We start from the raw sequence: 20,956 nt of genomic DNA, 5'->3' as shown, positions 1-20,956 counted from the left end.
AAAAACTTTTATTTTTATTTTTTGCTTCTATTTTTTGTTTATAGCGCAAAAAAATAAAACACCCAGCAGTGAGTACATACCACCAAAAGAGGGACAGCGCTGAAAATTGGCCTGGGTACGAAGGGGGTATAAGTACCTGGTAGGCAAGTGGTTAACCTCTTTAAATGAAGCAAGTAAGCATGCATGAGCATATGATGAATGGCATTGCCAGCAACAGAAAGAAAAGTCTATTAATTGTGCTTGTAGTCCACGAGTCCAAAAGTATTAGATATTGATGGGACATAGCCACAATAATACAGCAGAGAATAATACACATTTTATTTGTCATATGATTTAATAAAATCCCAATGAGAAAACATTTCTTCCTTATGGAAACAGAACAGATGCCATCCCTAGAGCTGATTTAATACTAAATAAGCAGACTCATTCCCCAGCAATTAATTACTTTCAGCAGTTCCATTGATTTGTTAAGCTAAAATGAACTGCAGTAGACAGATGAATAAAGCAAGACTGATGATAGTTCAAGTTTGCATTCAGATATGTAAAGGAGGCAATGTGCTCTTCACCAACTTCTTAATAATTTCCCTGTTGAGATTATTAAAGTATTCTGAATTCTCATCATGGATTATCAAAGGTCGACCTTCATTGAAGTAGAAGCAAAAGACCATTTGATCTCAAATCCACTTCCAAGTGGCAAATCGAGTTTCTGTATTTTTAGGCACTGGAAAGAAAACAAAGACAATGAATATGATATAGCTAATGATCAATTATAAAGCAATGAATGCATTGTTTCATGAGAACAAATGCTTGGTGAGCATACAATAGGGAGCTATTTATAGAACAGTAAAGAAGCAAAAGTGGAGCTGTTGCCTATAGTAATCAATTATATGTAGCACCATCTAGTGTGCTAGATAGGTAAATTTAGCTTTGTTCACAGAGTAGCTAAAGAGAGCATTTCTGTGGGGGTGTTAAGCTCAGGTCAGGCTGAAAGGCTCTGCAGATCAGACCTCTATCCCCTCCCCCTGGTTCTGGAGGTCCATTGGAGCCTTCTAGAAACAAGTGGACAGAGGGCCAGAGGTAAGCATCTGAATATTTGTGGGAGTCCGACCAATCCTAGGCAGGAGGCCTGGCAGTGTGGTAAAACCTGCCCATAAATATAGAAGAGCCTGGCCAGAAGGGGTTCATTGCTAATTAAGAGGATTGAGTGCTGAGTCAAAGTTCATGAGACCTGGAGGGGACCCCAGGGCTGGGGCCAATAAGGGAGAAGACTACCAGATGCAATATCCAGCATGCTTTAACTGGGACAGTGTCACAGCTAACCTAAATTCCTTGCTATGGGACAATTCACAAAGCAGCCAGGTGTACTGGTATTTTCTTGTAAAGTATTGTGCTTTGAGAGTTTACTCAAGGAGACTTAGGGTTCCTTAAAGTAAAGTTGCTACTGATCCTTTTTTTGGTCACACATCTCCTGTGGGTCATAGGAGTGCACTTAGTTCTGTACTCCTGTGGCCCAGATTCAGCTGACAGAAGGCTAAAGCCCACTGTAGGCTGACTACACAGACTCTGCAGGTATCCCAACAATAATGTAAGGATCTGCCCAGATAGCTTATCAGTAGTTGGTTCAGCCTCTCAGTGCACCACAGAGCAGGCTAAAGCCCACAGTAGGCTTTCTCCACAAACTCTGGGCAGATTCTTACATTATTGTTGGGATCCCTGCAGAGTCTGTGGAGGCAGCCTACTGTGGGCTTTAGCCTGCTCTGTGGTGCACTGAGAGGCTGAGCCAACTACTGGTAAGCTATCTGGGCAGATCCTTACATTATTGTTAGGATCCCTGCAGATAGCTTACCAGTAGTTGGCTCAGCCTCTCGGTGCACCGCTGAGAGCCTGAACCAGCTGCTCTGGCCTCTTTCACAGTCCAGCACTCCAGTGATTACTGGAGAGGCAGAGCAGAGAGCCAGTGACTGAGAGTCGCCACTCTGCTCACTGAAGACCAAGAACTGAGTGATCAGAGGTCATGTGATCACTCAGTTCTCAGTCTTAGAGCTGGCAGGGAACAGCTGCAGCATCGGATTGATGCTGCAGCCACATAGGCGAGTATGATTGTGCTTTTTTTTTTTCACTTCCGCATTTCTCTTAACTTAATGTGAAGATAAAACATGGCTGTGATTGGTCTCACAGGGCAACAACTTCACTTTGTACACATACTGTACATTTGCAGGGAAATACATGAAGCAGGAGATTTAATAAAAGTGAAGAGTGCAAAATCTGGTGCAGCTCTGCATAGAAACCAATCAACATCCGTGTTTTACTGTCAAAGCCTAATTGAACAAGCTGAAGTTAGAAGCTGGCTCTCATGCACAGCTGCAAAAGATTCTGAATGGTCCAGTTTTATTAAATCCCCCCAATGTGTGTCTACAACACTCTTTAGAATTTCATTGTGCCTGCACACACCAAACGTCAGTGCAGGAAACAGTAGTTGTGCAGTTGTCACAAACCGCTTCAAAATTTGGGGCAAGCACCATGATTGGAGGAGCATTGAGATCACCCTCACTGCAGCTGAACTCCTTCCTGTCACTGCAGCCATCAAACAGACAACATAGCAGCTGGAGGAGTTTTTAGGCAGAGCCTGATGGGGATTCAGACCCACTACTTCCCTATCAGGTCCACTCTGCATTTGATTGATGGCACAGAAGAAATCAGGCCTGATGGGGAACTAGTCCTGCAGCTTCCCCCATCAGGCTGCAACCACTGTAATAATCATCAGTTACTAGGAGCCTGTGAGTACTTAACAACCAGTGACAGATGGGGAAGGTGGGGAGTAGGGAGCAGTGGTAAATATTCTGCCAGCTACATAGCATACAGAGATGGTGGAGGATGCGCTGATGACCACGTTATCGCAGAAACAGGACCACCTTATGATTAAAGTACATTGTATACTTTGTCACTTGGGAGACAGAATCATGAAGTTAAAACTTTGGCAAAACTTTAAAAAAACTGCTGACCTTCAGAATGTACGGATTAACCTTCCAATTACTACATTTGTCCAGCCCTGTACAATATCCTATCTGTATGGGTAAAAAATCCATGTCAAAATAATGCTCTGGATTTAAACATCTTTTAGGGCTTGTACCTATGGGTGCCATCATTTGCAAGGGAAAAATCCAGTGTCAATTCTAGTTTAATGATTGATTTTGCAAATGTAGCACCGTCTTAGTTAGCTAGAGGGAGCTAGAATCCTGATTGTCAGAGAGGAGGGTTAAGTAGCAGCCTAGGTATGATAATCAGGAACTTAAATTTCAGTCAGAGATGAGAGGCTCTGCAGGCCAGCCCCTCTGGAATTTCCCCCTGCTATAGAGATTTGGAGGAAGGTCTAGAGGCAGTGGGTGGATCTGAGAAGTGGCTGGCTTGTACTCTTGAGGGATCCTGACCAATCCCCAGCAGGAGGCTTGGCAAGGGGCCAGGATAACCCTTAAGGGTAAGGTAGCCTGCTAAACAGGAGTAGGAGGGAGGAGGCAGAAGAGAGGGGCTGAGGTGCAGGAACCTGGGAGGGAGACCAGGCTGCAAGGGACTCCAGGAGTGATGCAGTAAAGGAGGAAAGCTGTGGACTTCACTGGTCCCCCAAGAGAGGACCACCTGGCATCAGGGAAGGAATGGGCCAGCTTAAAGGCCTATTATCAGCCACCGACCCAACAGCAGCATAGGAAAAGGACTCAGTGAGTACACCTACACCCCCTGGGCTAGAAAGGGGAGAGAGCATTTAGGTGAGAAACCTGACTCGCTCTACAGCTGGGAATATTTCCCTTCTAAGTACAATGCTCAAACAAATTAAAGGAACACTTTGAAACCAAATCAGATCTCAATGGGGAAAAATATCATGCTGGATATCTATACTGATATGGACTGGGTAATGTGTTAGGAACGTAAGGATTCCCCATCGTTTGATGGAACTGAAAATTATCAACCTACAGTGGACTGAATTCAAAGACAGCAGGCTAATCCATTTTGCTGAAATTTCATTGCAGCAACTCAAAATGGTACTCAGTAGTTTGTATGGCCCCCATGTGCTTGTATGCATGCCTGACAATGTTAGGGCATGCTCCTAATGAGATGACAGCTGGTGTCCTGGGGTCAGTTGCTGTCCTGGGGTATTTCCTCTCAGATGTGGACCAGGGCATCACCAAGTGTGGCGGAAACGTTCCGCCTGGGCTTCCTTGTGCGGAGCGATGCGTCTCAGCCAATGGTCCCCTTTTCCGGCAAGTCTTCCAGCACTCTGTCAAGGCAGGTATTAGAGCTCAAAGACAATCCTTCCCCGATACCCCAAACCATGCGTCGGAACTTCATGTAGGGTGAATGAATGAATCTTTATCATGGTCGGAACTTCAGTAGGGTGAATAAATGAATCCTTATTGAACACAGCTCAGGATATACAGCTTCACCCCCACCCGACAGTCGGGCACCACAGCTTTAAAAAGTGTAGAACGGGAAGACCACTTAACAAGGGGATAAAACTGGAAAGGGCAAAATGCCATTGCAAAGGGACGGTTCGTCACAAGGCTCCCCCGTTGCGTAACACCCTCCAGACCAGGCAAGACCTTCAAACGGGTCCGCTTGGGGCTGGTTGGTTCAGAGGGTTACTATTCCAACTCGGCTTGCCGGGACAACCCATCCGCATTGGCGTTTTGCTTCACCAGTCGGTACTGGATGGTAAAGTTATAGGGTTAGGGGGCCAAGCTCCACCACAGCAGACGACCATTATCCCCGGAGACCAGGTTTAGCCATACCAGGGGGTTGTGATTGGTGAGTACGGTGAAGGAGCGCTTGTACAGGTAGGGCTGCAATTTCTTGAGGGCCCATATCAAGGCAAGACACTCTCTCCACAGCAGCGTAGGCCACCTACCGGGGTAACAAATTTCTACTTAGGTAGGCCAATGGATGGTCGTTCCAGTCATCCCTGATTTGGCTCAGAACAGTGCCCAATCCAAAGGTGGAGGCATCTGTGTGAACACAAAACCATTTGGAAGGGTCAGGGGCAGCCAAAACAAGAGCAAGGAATCAGATCATGTCTGAGCTTTTTGAAAGCCATTTCACACTCTGGGGACCACACAACCTGTCAGGTCAGATTCTTCCGGGTTAGATCCATTAGGGGTTTAGCAATGGCACTGTAGTTGGGGAAGGCAAGGACCGTGGTCTTGGTTCAGGGAGTGGGCCAATTTGCTACCGCTTCCGACTTTTGCCAGTGCCGGTCGTTGCTTCCCACATCCTACCCACTGTCCTAGATATTGGACCTCGGACACCCCAACATGGCATTTGTCAGGTTGGATGGTCAGCCCTGCTTGCCCAATGCGATCAAGCACTTCCCTGAGGTGTAGGAGGTGATCCTCCCAACTATCGCTGTAGATAGCTATATGGTCTAGATAGACGCAGGAGAAGTCCTGCAGCCCATCCAGCAGCTTCTCTACCATTCTCTGAAAGGTAGCTGGGTCGTTCTTCATGCCAAATTGCATAACCCTGGACTGGTACAAGCCGAATGGGGTGATGAATGCCGACTTTGGTACCGCGTCCGCATCCAGTGGAATCTGCCAGTACCCCTTTGCAGAGATCGACAGCGGTAAGAAAATTACCTCTGGCCATCTGATCCAGCAGTTTGTCTATCCGTGGCATGGGGTATGCATCGGTCACGGTTCGATCATTGAGCCTGCGGTAGTACACACAGAACCAGACGGTTCCGTTCTTCTTGGGTACCAGGACTGCTGGGGAGGCCCAGGGACTGTCAGATGGTTCTATCACACCTAAATCCAACATTTCCTTAATCTCTCTCCTCATCCCTTCTCTGACGGACTCGGGCACTCGGTAGGCTGCCTGCTTCAGGGGGGCCTGACCCTGCGTGTCTACCTGGTGGGCAGTTGTGGTGGTGTAACCGGGCAGAAACGAGAACAGCCCTCTGCGCTCTTGGAGCAGTTGGCGGGCCTGTTCCTGGGCCTTGGGAGGCAGCCGTGTACTGATATCTACATCCGTTAAACTCAGCTGGGACTGTCTGTACCCCCGGCAGAAGAAGCTTTTCTGAGTCATCGGTAGCCGGAGCGCAAATAGCAGCTACACTCTCCTCCTGTCATTTGATGAATGGTTTCAGCATATTCACATGAAAGGTTTGCCGGATCCTTTCATCCGAACAGCGAGCTGCAATGTACGTGGTATCACAGAGTTACTCCACCACTTGGTACGGGCCCTGCCAGGCAGATTGTAATTTGTCATGCCTGACTGGTTTCAAGGCCAACACGTTTCTAAGTGAAACGTTCGGTCTCGGGCAGAAGGGTCATACTACCATTTGTCGGTTCTGGGTGGCCTCAAGGTTGTCTCGTACTAGGATTGTCAACCGTTGTAGCCTCTCCCTGAGCTCCAGCACATAGGCCACCACCAAGGTCCCCTCCTCGGCCACTGCTCCCTCCCAGTGTTCGCATAGGAGATCCATAGGAGATCCCCGAACCCCCCGGCTGTACAGCAGCTTGAAGGGAGAGAACCAAGTGGACTCCTGCAGTACCTCTTGCTAGGCGAACAGGAGGTGGGGGAGATGCCGCTCCCAGTCCTTATGGGACATGATGAACATTTGGAGGAGCTGTTTCAGCATACCATTAAACCGTTTGCAGAGCCCATTGGTCTGGGGGTGGTAGGGAGAGCTGTACAGCGGTCTGACCCCATACAACTTCCAAAGTTGATGGGTAAGCTCGGCCATGAACTGCGTGCCTTGGTCTGGTCAGGATCTCCCGAGGAAATCCTACCCGAGTAAAGATCTGCAGCAGGGCTTGAGCAACTGTTTCTGCCTGCATATCTCTCAGCTCTTTGGCCTCCGGATACCGGGTGGCATAGTTGACAATGGTCAAGATATACTTCTTGCCTGTAGGACTAGGCTGTTTCAGGGGCCCCACTTTGTTCACGGCGATACGACTATGGGTAGGGGCCTCAGAGTGGCCCTGGGCCTGTCTCCCTGCTTCCCTACCTTCTGGCAGACCTCACAAGACAGAAAGTAGTCCCGACTGTCCCCTGATAATCCTGGCCAGAAGAAACTCTGGGTTAAGCGATGCAGGGTCCGTCGGTTGCCCAAATGCCCAGCAAGGGGAATATCATGCACAATCTGGAGGAGACCATGCCGATACTTCCTCGGTACTACCATCTGCCGGAGAGGTATTTGGGCAGTGCCCACCCCTGCTCCCCCGTGGACCCTGTACAACTTGCCCTGGTCCCACTCATACCTCACATCTCCCAATCCCCCAGGATCACTTCCACTAGCGGTTTCTTTAGTGAAATCAGCGGGGGAATCCCAGGTCAGGACAGGGACAAGCTCAGCAGGGGGTGGGAATTCGACTCTTACTGGAACCTCGGCAGGTGGAGCGGCAGCGTGCTCTCTAGCTTGGTGGTGAGTGGTGACCGGATGAGCTTCAGCAGGTGTCTCGGTGCCAAAAGTGAAAACCAGGACTTCCAGATCATTTCCAAGGAGAACCTCAACCGGCAAGTTCTGCATTACTTCAATTTCAACGTCCCTGTCCCCCAGTCCAGATGAACCCTTGCAGTAGGAATCGGGTAGACATGGCCTCCCACTACCCGTGCAGCCCCAGACCGCCCAGTCTGGTACCAGTTGGGGTTGGACTAGGGTGAGTGTGGCCCCAGTGTCTGATAATCCTTGGGCCTGATGGGCATTAATATGGACAACCTGTTAGTGATGTCGGCAATTGCCCGTGGTGGCAGCCTGGAGAGGGTTAGCCCTGTGAAAGATCCTGATGTCCTCATCCTCGTTTGTAAAATTCCTCCATGAAGAGGCAGTGTCATTGGGGTGGTCCTGTAGGGAGTAGACAGAGGCTCAGCCACAGGGAGTGGTGGGTCGGTTGGAAGTGCCCCGAGGGGGTTGGCTGGTCTGGGGCCTTGGTGGATTCTGGGGGCAATGAATGCGGATGTGCCCTGTTTTGGGTCAGAAGGTGTGGGTGGTCTGAGGCATTTTTGGGTGACCGGAGTTGGCACCACTGGCTGTGGACGAGGTGCAGGAGGAATGGCAGGCTCAGTTAGCCTCTTGTTGTTCAGGTACTCATCTGCCCAGCGACTAGCATCGCTAAGGTTAGGGGGTGTCTTTCCCGGACCCAAAGTCTAACATCTCCTGAAAGTCCATTGTAAAACTGCTTCAGTAACAGCAGTTGCAACAGTTCCTCCAGCTTGGTGATCTGACACCCTCAGACCCAGCTGCAGGCAGCATGTTGTAACTGATGTCCCCATTCAGTGAAGCTCTCCTGGGGTTTCTTCTTGAGTGCCCAGAACTTTAAGCGGTACACCTCTGGGGTGAGAGCGTAGCGGGCCAGCAAGTGTTCCTTATCATAATCCAAGCTGCTCAAAATGAGGAAACAGTCTTGGGATGTCACACCATGGATGGTGCACAACCGTTCAAAGTCCTGAAAAAAGCTGTTAATGTCCCCATCCGCCTCCGAGAAAGTTTTAAAAGCAGCATAGGGTGTTTTCTTTGGTCCAGTTGCAGTCTGGAGAAGGTGGGAGGTAATCCCCTCCCAGACTGAGCCCTCGGTTGATGACCGGAGGTGACTAAGCCGCAGTTGGGTGGCATCGTCCAGGGCCTTGGAAATCTGTTCGGAGGTGGGAGCCCCGCCAAACAGAGCCAAACGCCACTCCGAATGGTATAGGGGTCTCCGTACAGTGCAAAGCGACCTGACGTTTCAGGGGCCGATGAGCTGCTCTGTTCCTCCAACTCCTCCCGTAAAGCGGAGTTTGCTTCTGGCGGAGCGGTGTTCGCTTCAAGCGTAGCGTGCATCAGGTGAAGCGGGGTGCGCATCCGCTTGGTCCAGGGCCATAATCTTGTCTCTGATCTTGGAGCCAGCAGCGATACCAGCAGCGATACATCCCCGAGCAACAAGCAGGCTTTGGAGAGCTGGCTTCTGAAGGCATTGTATATCAATCTGGCCTAGCAGAGACATGTCCGTGAAAAAAATGGGGTCGCGGTTGGGGGTTTGGACTTTCTCCGCAATGAGGAAAGATCCCACTGCTGCCAACCAGTTGTGCCCGAACCGTTCCGCCTGGGCTTGCTCTTGCAGAGCGATGCGTCTCAGCCAATGTTCCCCTTTTCCGGCAAGTCTTCCAGTGCTCTGCCAAGGCGGGTATAGAGCTCAAAGACAATCTGTCATGTACCTGATGGGAGACTGAATTGACGAGGTTGGCCTCACTTGTGTCACTAGCCCTGACCACGCTGAGGTTGGAACAGAGGGAGTCTAGGGACCAGGGGGACAAGAGCGCCAGAAGTTGTTGTTTGCAGCACTTGCAGATGATGACCTTGGAAGGCAGATGATCCTCTGATTTAGGCACCGTAGTAACAGACAGAGCAGGTTCTGTGGATTGCCAGACATGCAGCAGAGCAAGGTAGGTAGCAAGGACAAGAGACTGGAGCACGGTCATAGGATAGCCAGGGTCATCAACAGTCGGGCAGCGCAGTACAGAATCAGAAGGAAAAGCCAAAGTCAGGAGCAGAGCCGAAGTCAGGAACTGGTAGCAGGAGAGTAATCGAAGTCGGGTCAGGAACAAGCCGGGTTGGTAATGGAAAAATTGTACAGGAAAAGCATGACACGGGGGAGCTGAAGACCAGTCAGCACTGAACCTGAGCAGAGGCACTCCTTAAATTGGCCGTCTGGTGCCAATCTTCACCGTTCGTGTGCACGTGCACGATCGCGCGTTCCTGCGCGCATGCGCACAACCGGCAATTTTTCTGCGGGAATTCCTATGCGCATGCCCGATCGCGATTCTTCTTGCCGGAAATCCCTTACACAATCCTTCCCTGATATCCCAAACCACGAGTCGGAACATTGTGTAGGGTGAATGAATGAATTTTTATTGAACACAGCTCAGTATATACAGCTTCACCCCCACCCCCACCAGACAGTCTGGCACCGGGTTTTCCCCACCCACAACAAAACTCAACAACACAGTATCAACTCTAGAGAAGTGAAAGACTACAAGTCCCCATTACTCTAAACAAACAGTGTAGAATGCCTGTCTACATAACAGCTGCTAAGTCTGTTTCTGATTGTTTGGTCAGAGATAGAGATGAGCGAATCGAACCAGGCGAAGTGGAATTCGTTTCGAATTTCAGGAAAAATTCGATTCGCGGCGAATCCGAATATTAGCATACTTCGGGTGCGCGAATCGGATTTTTCCCGATCAGCCGGCAAAAGTGTCCCTGCAGAGAGCTCCGCTATTTCTGACAGTTCTCTGACAGTTCCTTCACATGTACAGCGGTTGAAACAATGTATCTATTTGTTTCCATTTAGGATACAGATGTTTTTATTCGGAAATAGATACAATGTTTCAACCGCTGTAAATGTGAAGGAACTGTCAGAGAACTGTCAGAAATAGCGGAGCTCTCTGCAGATACACTTTTTGCTGTACTGGAATACTTCTTCTTTTCATTCTTCTTTTCATTCTTCTCATTCTTCTTTTCATTCTTCTTCTCATTCTTCTGTTCATTCTTCTCATTCTTCTTTTTTTCTTCATGAAAAGAAGAATGAGAAGAAGAATGAAAAGAAGAATGAAAAGAATGAGAAGAATGAAAAGAAGAATGAAAAGAAGAAGAAGAATGAAAAGAAGAATGAGAAGAAGAATGAAAAGAAGAATGAGAAGAAGAATGAGAAGAATGAAAAGAAGAATGAAAAGAAGAAGTATTCCAGTACAGCAAAAAGTGTATCTGCAGAGAGCTCCGCTATTTCTGACAGTTCTCTGACAGTTCCTTCACATTTACAGCGGTTGAAACATTGTATCTATTTGTTTCCATTTAGGATACAGATGTTTTTATTCGGAAATAGATACAATGTTTCAACCGCTGTAAATGTGAAGGAACTGTCAGAGAACTGTCAGAAATAGCGGAGCTCTCTGCAGATACACTTTTTGCTGTACTGGAATACTTCTTCTTTTCATTCTTCTTTTCATTCTTCTCATTCTTCTTTTCTTCTTCATGAAAAGAAGAATGAGAAGAAGAATGAAAAGAAGAATGAGAAGAAGAATGAGAAGAATGAAAAGAAGAATGAGAAGAAGAAGAAGAATAATGAAAAGAAGAATGAAAAGAAGAAGAAGAATGAAAAGAAGAATGAAAAGAAGAAGAAGAATGAAAAGAAGAATGAGAAGAAGAATGAAAAGAAGAATGAGAAGAAGAATGAAAAGAAGAATGAGAAGAAGAATGAGAAGAATGAAAAGAAGAATGAGAAGAATGAAAAGAAGAATGAAAAGAAGAAGAATGAAAAGAAGAAGAAGAATGAAAAGAAGAAGAAGAAGAAGAAGCTTTTCATTCTTCTCATTCTTCTTTTCATTCTTCTTTTCATTCTTCTTCTTTTCATTCTTCTTCTTCTTTTCATTCTTCTTCTTCTTTTCATTCTTCTCATTCTTCTTTTCATTCTTCTTCTTTTCATTCTTCTTCTTCTTTTCATTCTTCTCATTCTTCTTTTCATTCTTCTTCTTTTCATTCTTCTTCTTCTTCTTTTCATTCTTCTCATTCTTCTTTTCATTCTTCTTCTTTTCATTCTTCTTCTTCTTTTCATTCTTCTCATTCTTCTTTTCTTCTTCATGAAAAGAAGAATGTGAAGAAGAATGAAAAGAAGAATGAAGAGAAGAATGAAAAGAAGAATGAGAAGAAGAATGAGAAGAAGAATGAAAAGAAGAATGAGAAGAATGAAAAGAAGAATGAAAAGAAGAAGAAGAATGAAAAGAAGAATGAAAAGAAGAAGAAGAAGAAGAAGAAGAAGAAGAAGAATCTTTTCATTCTTCTCATTCTTCTTTTCATTCTTCTTTTCATTCTTCTTTTCATTCTTCTTCTTCTTCTTTTCATTCTTCTTCTTCTTTTCATTCTTCTTTTCATTCTTCTTCTTCTTCTTTTCATTCTTCTCATTCTTTTCATTCTTTTCATTCTTCTTTTCATTCTTCTTTTCATTCTTCTTCTTTTTCTTTTCATTCTTCTTCTTCTTCTTTTCATTCTTCTTTTCATTCTTCTTCTTTTCATTCTTCTCATTCTTCTTTTCATTCTTCTTTTCATTCTTCTTTTCATTCTTCTTCTCATTTCTTCTTCTTCTCATTTCTTCTTCTTTTCATTTCTTCTTCTTTTCATTCTTCTTCTTTTCATTCTTCTTCTCATTCTTCTTTTCTTCTTCTCATTCTTCTTTTCATTCTTCTTCTCATTCTTCTTTTCATTCTTCTTCTCATTCTTCTTTTCATTTCTTCTTCTTTTCATTCTTCTTCTTTTCATTCTTCTCATTCTTCTTTTCTTGTTCATGAAAAGAAGAATGCGAAGAAGAATGAAAAGAAGAATGAAAAGAAGAAGAAGAATGAGAAGAAGAATGAAAAGAAGAATGAAGAGAAGAATGAAGAGAAGAATGAAAAGAAGAATGAAAAGAAGAATGAGAAGAAGAATGAAAAGAAGAATGAAAAGAAGAATGAGAAGAATGAAAAGAAGAATGAAAAGAAGAAGAAGAATGAAAAGAAGAAGAAGAAGAATCTTTTCATTCTTCTCATTCTTCTTTTCATTCTTCTTCTTCTTTTCACTCTTCTTCTTCTTTTCATTCTTCTTTTCATTCTTCTTCTTCTTTTCATTCTTCTTTTCATTCTTCTTCTTCTTTTCATTCTTCTTTTCATTCTTCTTCTTCTTCTTTTCATTCTTCTCATTCTTCTTTTCATTCCTCTCATTCTTCTTTTCATTCTTCTCATTCTTCTTTTCATTCTTCTTCTTTTTCTTTTCATTCTTCTTCTTTTCATTCTTCTTCTTCTTTTCATTCTTCTTCTTCTTTTCTTTCTTATTTTCATTCTTCTTCTTCTTCTTTTCATTCTTCTTCTTCTTTTCATTCTTCTTTTCCTTCTTCTTTTCATTCTTCTTTTCATTCTTCTTCTTCTTTTCATTCTTCTTCTTTTCATTCGTTTCATTCTTCTCATTCTTCTTTTCATTCTTCTTCTTCTTTTCATTCTTCTCATTCTTCTTCATGAAAAGAAGAATGAGAAGAAGAATGAAAAGAAGAATGAAGAGAAGAATGAAAAGAAGAATGAAAAGAAGAAGAAGAATGAAAAGAAGAATGAAAAGAAGAATGAGAAGAAGAATGAGAAGAATGAAAAGAAGAATGAGAAGAATGAAAAGAAGAATGAGTAGAATGAAAAGAAGAATGAAAAGAAGAAGAAGAATGAAAAGAAGAAGAAGAAGAATGAAAAGAAGAATGAAAAGAAGAATGAGAAGAAGAATGAGAAGAAGAATGAAAAGAAGAATGAAAAGAAGAATGAGAAGAATGAAAAGAAGAATGAAAAGAAGAAGAAGAATGAAAAGAAGAATGAGAAGAAGAATGAAAAGAAGAATGAGAAGAATGAAAAGAAGAATGAAAAGAAGAAGAAGAAGAATGAAAAGAAGAAGAAGAATCTTTTCATTCTTCTCATTCTTCTTTTCATTCTTCTTCTTCTTTTCATTCTTCTTTTCATTCTTCTTCTTCTTCTTTTCATTCTTCTTCTTCTTCTGAGGATGAGGATGAAGAAGAAGAAGAAGAAGTAGGATGAAAATAAGAAGAATTCCAAGCCGGCAAAAAGTGTATCTGCAGAGCTCCTCTATTTCTGACAGTTCTCTGACATTCACATTTACAGCGGTTGAAACATTGTATCTATTTGTTTCCATAAATGGAAACAAATAGATACAATGTTTCAACCGCTGTAAATGTGAATGTCAGAGAACTGTCAGAAATAGCGGAGCTCTGCAGATACACTTAGCGGAGCTCTGCAGATACACTTTTTGCCGGCTTGGAATTCTTCTTATTTTCATCCTACTTCTTCTTCTTCTTCTTCTTCATCCTCATCCTCTTCTTCTTCTTCTGAGGATGAGGATGAAGAAGAAGAAGAAGTAGGATGAAAATAAGATCCTTATTAGATATAATCCTTAAGATCCTTATAAGATAATTCCAAGCCGGCAAAAAGTGTATCTGCAGAGCTCCGCTAAGTGTATCTGCAGAGCTCCGCTATTTCTGACAGTTCTCTGACATTCACTCCATACAGCGGTTGAAACATTGTATCGATTTGTTTCCATAAATGGAAACAAATAGATACAATGTTTCAACCGCTGTATGGAGTGAATGTCAGAGAACTGTCAGAAATAGCGGAGCTCTGCAGATAGATACAGCGGTTGAAACATTGTATCTATTTGTTTCCATTTATGGAAACAAATAGATACAATGTTTCAACCGCTGTATGGAGTGAATGTCAGAGAACTGTCAGAAATAGCGGAGCTCTGCAGATACACTTAGCGGAGCTCTGCAGATACACTTTTTGCCGGCTTGGAATTCTTCTTATTTTCATCCTACTTCTTCTTCTTCATCCTCATCCTTAGAAGAAGAAGAAGAGGATGAGGAAGAAGAAGAAGAAGAAGAAGTAGGATGAAAATAAGAAGAATTCCAAGCCGGCAAAAAGTGTATCTGCAGAGCTCCGCTAAGTGTATCTGCAGAGCTCCGCTAAGAAATAGCGGAGCTCTGCAGATACACTTTTTGCCGGCTTGGAATTCTCCTTCTTCTCATCCTTCTTCTTCTTCTTCTTCTCATCCTTCTTCTTCTTCTCATCCTTCTCCTTCTTCTCATCCTTCTTCTTCTTCTTCTCATCCTTCTTCTTCTTCTCATCCTTCTCCTTCTTCTCCTCATCCTTCTTCTTCTTCTCATCCTTCTCCTTCTTCTCATCCTTCTCCTTCTTCTCATCCTTCTCCTTCTTCTCATCCTTCTCCTTCTTCTCATCCTTCTCCTTCTTCTCATCCTTCTCCTTCTTCTCATCCTTCTTCTTCTCATCCTTCTCCTTCTTCTCATCCTTCTTCTTCTCATCCTTCTCCTTCTTCTCATCCTTCTTCTTCTCATCCTTCTCCTTCTTCTCATCCTTCTTCTTCTCATCCTTCTCCTTCTTCTCATCCTTCTTCTCATCCTTCTCCTTCTTCTCATCCTTCTTCTCATCCTTCTCCTTCTTCTCATCCTTCTCCTTCTTCTCATCCTTCTCCTTCTTCTCATCCTTCTCCTTCTTCTCATCCTTCTCCTTCTCCTTCTTCTCATCCTTCTCCTTCTCCTTCTTCTCATCCTTCTTCTCCTTCTCCTTCTTCTCATCCTTCTCCTTCTTCTCATCCTTCTCCTTCTCATCCTTCTCCTTCTCCTTCTCCTTCCTCATCTCCAAGGGCATTTAAATTAAAGGTACAGTGTTCTGCACTAATATAAAGGCTCTCTGAAGCCTAGAAACCCTTTTTATAAGTTAAATTCGTAGCGAATAAATTCGCATCGAATCGAATTTCTTCCTCAAATTCGGCGAATCAGCCGAATCGAATTTTTGAATAATTCGCTCATCTCTAGTCAGAGACATTCACACCAGTGGCCTGCTGGAGGTCATTTTGTATGGCTCTGGCAGTGTTCATCCTTTTCCTCCTTGCACAAAGGAGCAGATACCGATCCTGCTGATGGGTTAAGGGCCTTCTATGGCCTTGTCCAGCTCTCCTACAGTAACTGCCTGTCTCCTGGAATTTCTTCCATGCTCTTGAAACTGTGCTGGGAGACACAGCAAACCGTCATTACCCTAAACAAACAGTGTAGAATGCCTGTCTACATAACATCTGCTAAACATATACAGCTTTAAAAAGTGTAGAACGGAAAGACCACTTAATAAGGAGATAAAACCCGACATCCTCTAGTGGGCTCTGTGGGCTCAGTGAGCACAGAGCCCACTAGAGGATGTAGGTATTGGGATGAAATCCTTGGACCCATTGTCCGGCCCTATGCTGGTGCAGTGGGTCCTGGGTTCTTCCTGGTGCAAGACGATGCCCAGCCTCATGTGGCCAGAGTATGCAGGCAGTTCCTGCAGGATGAAGGAATTGATACCATTGAATGGCCCCCACACTCACCTGACCTAAATCCAATAGAAGACCTCTGGGATATCATGTTTAGGTCCATTCAACACCGCTAGGTTGCACTTCAGACTCTCCAAGAGCTTAGTGTGATGAACCATCCCTTTGTGATGATATTTGCCCTTTCTTTTCCGGTTTTATCCCCTTATTAAGTGGTCTTTCCGTTCTACACTTTTTAAAGCTGTATATGTTTAGCAGCTGTTATGTAGACAGGCATTCTACACTGTTTGTTTAGGGTAATGACGGTTTGCTGTGGCTCCCAGCATGGTTTCAAGAGCATGGAAGAGATTCCAGGAGACAGGCAGTTACTGTAGGAGAGCTGGACAAGGCCATAGAAGGCCCTTAACCCATCAGCAGGATCGGTATCTGCTCCTTTGTGCAAGGAGGAAAAGGATGAACACTGCCAAAGGAGCAGATACCGGTCCTGCTGATGGGTTAAGGGCCTTCTATGGCCTTGTCCAGCTCTCCTACAGTAACTACCTGTCTCCTGGAATCTCTTCCATGCTCTTGAAACAGTGCTGGGAGACACAGCAAACCATCTGGTAATGGCATGCATTGATGTGCCATCCTGGAGGAGTTGGACTGCCTGTGCAACCACTGTAGGGTCCAGGTATCGCCTCATGCTACCAGTAGTGACACTGACCTTAGCCAAATGCAAAACTAGTGATAAACAGTCAGAAAAGATGAGTAGGGAAAAAAATGTCAGTGGCCTCCACCTGTAAAACTATTCCTGTTTTGGGGGTCTTCTCATTGTTGCCCATATAGTGCACCTGTTGATAATTTAATTACCACCAAAGCAGCTGAAACTGATTAACAACCCCCTCTGCTACTTAACTGACCAGATCAATATTCCAGGAGTTTAACTGACTTGACGCTATACTCTGATTAAAAAATGTTCCTTTAATTTGAGCAGTGTAGTTACTACTGGATCCTCTGTCCAGGGATTCCTCTAAACATCCAGGTAAAAAGAGCATCTGGAGTTGGAGAGGTACATTGGGAGTTGCTGGCTAGCTCTCCAGAAGAGGATTTTTGTTCATAAGACTTGTACATAGTTGCTAAGGAGTTTGTCCTCAGTTGCCACTTCCTTGGGTATCCCATATACCCTTTACCCTGTTCAAAACCCCTAACAAAACTTCAAAACAAGCTTAAGGACTGGTTTCTGTCTCCTAATGCAAGTCTGAATGAGGAAATGCATAATACCTGGCTGTGCAGGACTATAGGGGGACCCACATCTTCTTAACAACTCCTAAGGGGGTAGTGTTACACAATTAATACCCTTTCCAATAGTGATGGCTAAAGTTTAACTAAAAGCAAATATTTTCTTTGTTTTTCATTTAGGAAAGAATAAGGTAAAGTTATAACTCTTGTCAGGTTTTTCGCTTCACTTCCTGTCCCATAGCGAAAAAAGAAAGTGAGAGAAAACCCCTTCAAAATAAGACAATTCCTGGTTGCCACCAAGACCACCAGAGCTAGTGTTTCCACTGGAAGGTTGCCCCTCTATTCCTGATCTGAGTATAAGAGCAGATTCATGTTTGCACCCAGTTGCAAGGTCCTCCCTCCAACTTCAGCCCTGCTAGAGCACAATCCCAGCTGCTGCGGCCAACCCATCCACCACCCCTCCACCATATGGTGCCCTGCTCCTTGCGACATTCCCAGGCATATACCTTTATAACCCAAATAAAGAATGTCCACACAATAGTTAGCTTCCCTGCAATTTACTGGTGTTGTTCAGGGAATGGGAAAAGACAGTCATATCACTTTTGTTCTTTGTAGAAATCTCCTAGCTGGGTACACCTCTCCTGGGAAATCTCCAGGACAGGGATCTCTAGCCAGGCTAACAAGGCCTTTTGCAATCTTTCCTAGTCCCCACCTTCTTAAGGGACAGAATAAATATCTGGCTTCTCCTGCATACAGGTCCACTCCACCCAGCATCCTGCCTTGTTCAGGGTCTATGTCAGTGGTGTATTTTGGTTTGTGCTGCCGTAGGCAAGGCTAAAAAAATCGGGCACCCCCCGCATCTACATTTTCCCCACCATTGCCTGTTTAAGACCCACCCCTTCATCTTTAAACCCCACCCCTTCATCTTTAGGCTCCACCTCCTCGCATTAGAACTCCACCCACTGACAACAATGGTGGGGATCTATTCCTCCCACTGACACCAATGATGGGGCACTATTCCTCCCACTGAAACAAACGATGGGGCACTATTCCTCCCACTGACACCAATGATGGGGCACTATTCCTCCCACGGACACCAGTGGTGGGGCTCTATTCCTTCCACTGACACCAATGATTGGGGCACTATGCCTTCCACTGACACCAATGATTGGGCACTATTCCTCCCATTGACACCAATGATGGGGCACTATTCCTCCCACTGACACCAATGATGGGGCACTATTCCTCCCACACTGACACTAATTATAGCGCACTATTACTCCCACTGACACCAATGATACCTACATTGCTTGCCCCTGCTGCAGCCCGTGATCCCTCCCTCTCCCATCCACAGCCAGCATACCCAGATGCAGCAGCACCACCTGCTCTGCCCAGATCCTGGCCACACTTACCTTACCAATCAGCTGTCTTTCTTCTCCGGCCGCTCTCCTCCTCTTCTTTGATCTTCGCACTGCTGCTAGGCTCCTCCTATCCAAGCTCTGCCTCTTTGCCAGTGATTGGCCGCCTGTGTGCCTTTCCTGAGCTTCAGATCCAGCGGCCAATCACCGTTGTGGAGACGAAGCTTGCAGAGGGAGGAACAGGCTTCCATAGGGTGCCCAGTGATCCTGGGGGTGTGGCCAGATAAGAGGGGCGGGATGTCATCCCGACCACATCACGATCAAGATCTAGGAAGATGAAGACACACAATGGACACCCTCTGTACCCCTCCTCCAGCAGCGCCTTGTGTACCGGATCAAAGTGGGCACGCAGTCGTGGAGACAGGTAAGACACCGAAGCCCCTGTCTCTTTCCCACGGAAGTGTCCCTACTGTAGGAAAGGGCAAGGGAGCGGCGCCGCGGCTGTGCCGCCCCCCTGAAAAGTGCCGCCCTAGGCAAACGCCTTGTTCGTCTCGCAGCAAATACACCCCTGGTCTGTGTGCATTGGCTATATGCTCACATGTGTAAAGTGTTTGGCTCCCATGCCCCAAGCCTGTGTATGTCCCTCCCCACATAGCTTTTATGTGGGTACTGACTTGCCCCTGACATTTCTGTGGGAGGGCTCTACCTAAAAGGGGCTTAAGACATAAGGGTTTACTTACTAAAGCTGGAGGGTGCAAAATCATGCTCACTTCTGCATAGAAACCAATTAGGTTCCAGGTTTTATTGCCAAAGCTTAATTGAGGTTAGAAGCTGATTGGATTCTATGCAGATTTTGCACTCTCCAGCTTTAGTAAATAAACCCCATAGTGTCACTATGAATTTGTGTAAAGACTAAAAATTTGTGAAGGTAGAAAGAAGCCCAATCTCTGATCTTACACTTTGTTTTGTATGAAGATCCAGCTATTTGAATTCCCTATAGTATAACTAAAACCAAAACTTTTTTTCTCATTTTGGATAAAATAGGGAATGGTCAAGACCTGTCATTTTTTTTTTCCATATATACTATATTGCCAAAAGTATTGAGACACCCCTCCAAATCATTGGATTCACGTGTTCCAATCACCTCCATGGCCATAGGTATATAAAATCAAGCACCTAGGCATGCAGATTGCTTCTAAAAACATTTGTGAAAGAATGGGTCACTCTCAGGGGCTCAGTGAATTCAAGTGTGGTACCGTGATAGGTTGCCACCTGTGCAATAAGTCCATCTGTGAAATTTCCTTGTTACTAAATATTCCACAGTCAACTGTTAGTGGAATAAAGGAATAAAGGTGGAAGCAAATGGGAACAACAGCACCTCAGTGGTAGGCCATGTAAAATGACAGAGCGTGGTCAGCGCATGCTTTAGCAAACAGTGTGCAGAAGTCACTAACTGTCTGTAGAGTCAATAGCTAAAGACCTCCAAACTTTGTGTGGCCTTCAGATTAGCACAACAGTGCGTAGAGAGCTTCGTGGACTGGCTGAGCAGCTGCATCCAAGTCTTACATCACCAAGTGCAATGCTCAGCGCTGGATGCAGTGGTGTAAAGCACGCCGCCACTTGACTCTAGAGCAGTGGAGACATGTTACCTGGAGTGACAAATCACACTTCTCTGTCTGACAATCAGATGGATGCGTCTGGGTTTGGCGGTTTCCAGGAGATCAGTACTTGCCTGACTGCATTGTGCCAAGTGTAAAGTTTGGTGGAGGAGGGAATATGGTGTGTGGTTGTTTTTTAGGGGTTGGGCTTAGCCCCTTAGTTCCAGTGAAGGGAACTCTTAAGACGTCAGGGGGGGAAAGATTGGTGATGGCCCCTTGCTGTTCTAACGTGACTGCGCACCAGTGCACAAAGCAAGCTCCATAAAGACATGGATGAGCAATTTTGGGGTGGAAGAACTTGACTGGCCTGCACAGAGTCCTGACCTCAATCCGATAGAACACCTTTGGGGTGAATTAGAGCGGAGACTGAGAGCCAGGCCTTCTTGTCTGACATCAGTGCTTGACCTCACAAATGCACTTCTGGAAGAGTGGTGAAACCTTCCCATAGACACACTCCTAAACCTTGTGGACAGCCTTCTCAGAAGAGTTGAAGCTGTTATAGCTGCAAAAAGTGAGCCAACTCAATATTGAACCCTACGGACTAAAACTGGGATGCCATTAAAGTTCATGTGAGTGTAAAGGCAGGAGTCTCAATACTTTTGGCAATACAGTGTATGTCACACTGGGGAGAAATCATTTAATTTGTCTTTTAGACATAACAGCCAGTGAGGAAAATGCCCTTTTAGAAAGCTGTCACTGGAACAAGTACACCATTGGAAGTTTTTCGCTCAATTCCTAATTCTGGTGGAGGATCAGAATTTTGTTTTTCTACTCTCTTTGAGTCCTAGTGATGGGTAATACCAGGACTAATAGACAGAGTGAATCTCCTTAACAGGGGCACAGATAGCTATAAGAACCTGACAAGG

At 45.0% G+C, this 20,956-nt stretch overlaps 1 protein-coding gene across 2 annotated transcripts in view; it reads right to left on the bottom strand.

Moving 5' to 3' along the window:
• Window positions 1-294: 294 nt before the first annotated feature.
• GAA (alpha glucosidase) overlaps window positions 295-20,956 on the bottom strand; it is a 164,553-nt gene continuing 143,891 nt past the window's right edge. For both annotated transcript variants that reach the window (XM_089668682.1, XM_089668690.1), the window contains exon 20: window positions 295-721. In XM_089668682.1, coding sequence (XP_089524808.1) covers window positions 629-721 — 93 coding nt within the window. In that variant the 3' untranslated portion in view covers window positions 295-628. The remainder of the gene's footprint in view (window positions 722-20,956) is intronic.

This window comes from Staurois parvus, unplaced genomic scaffold (genome assembly GCF_062004578.1).
Source record: "Staurois parvus isolate SC_StPar_1 unplaced genomic scaffold, SC_StPar_1.0 ptg000008l, whole genome shotgun sequence".
Taxonomy (NCBI): domain Eukaryota; kingdom Metazoa; phylum Chordata; class Amphibia; order Anura; family Ranidae; genus Staurois; species Staurois parvus.
The sequence above is the reverse complement of the archived record's forward strand: the minus strand, read 5'-3'. Positions and strand labels throughout refer to the sequence as shown.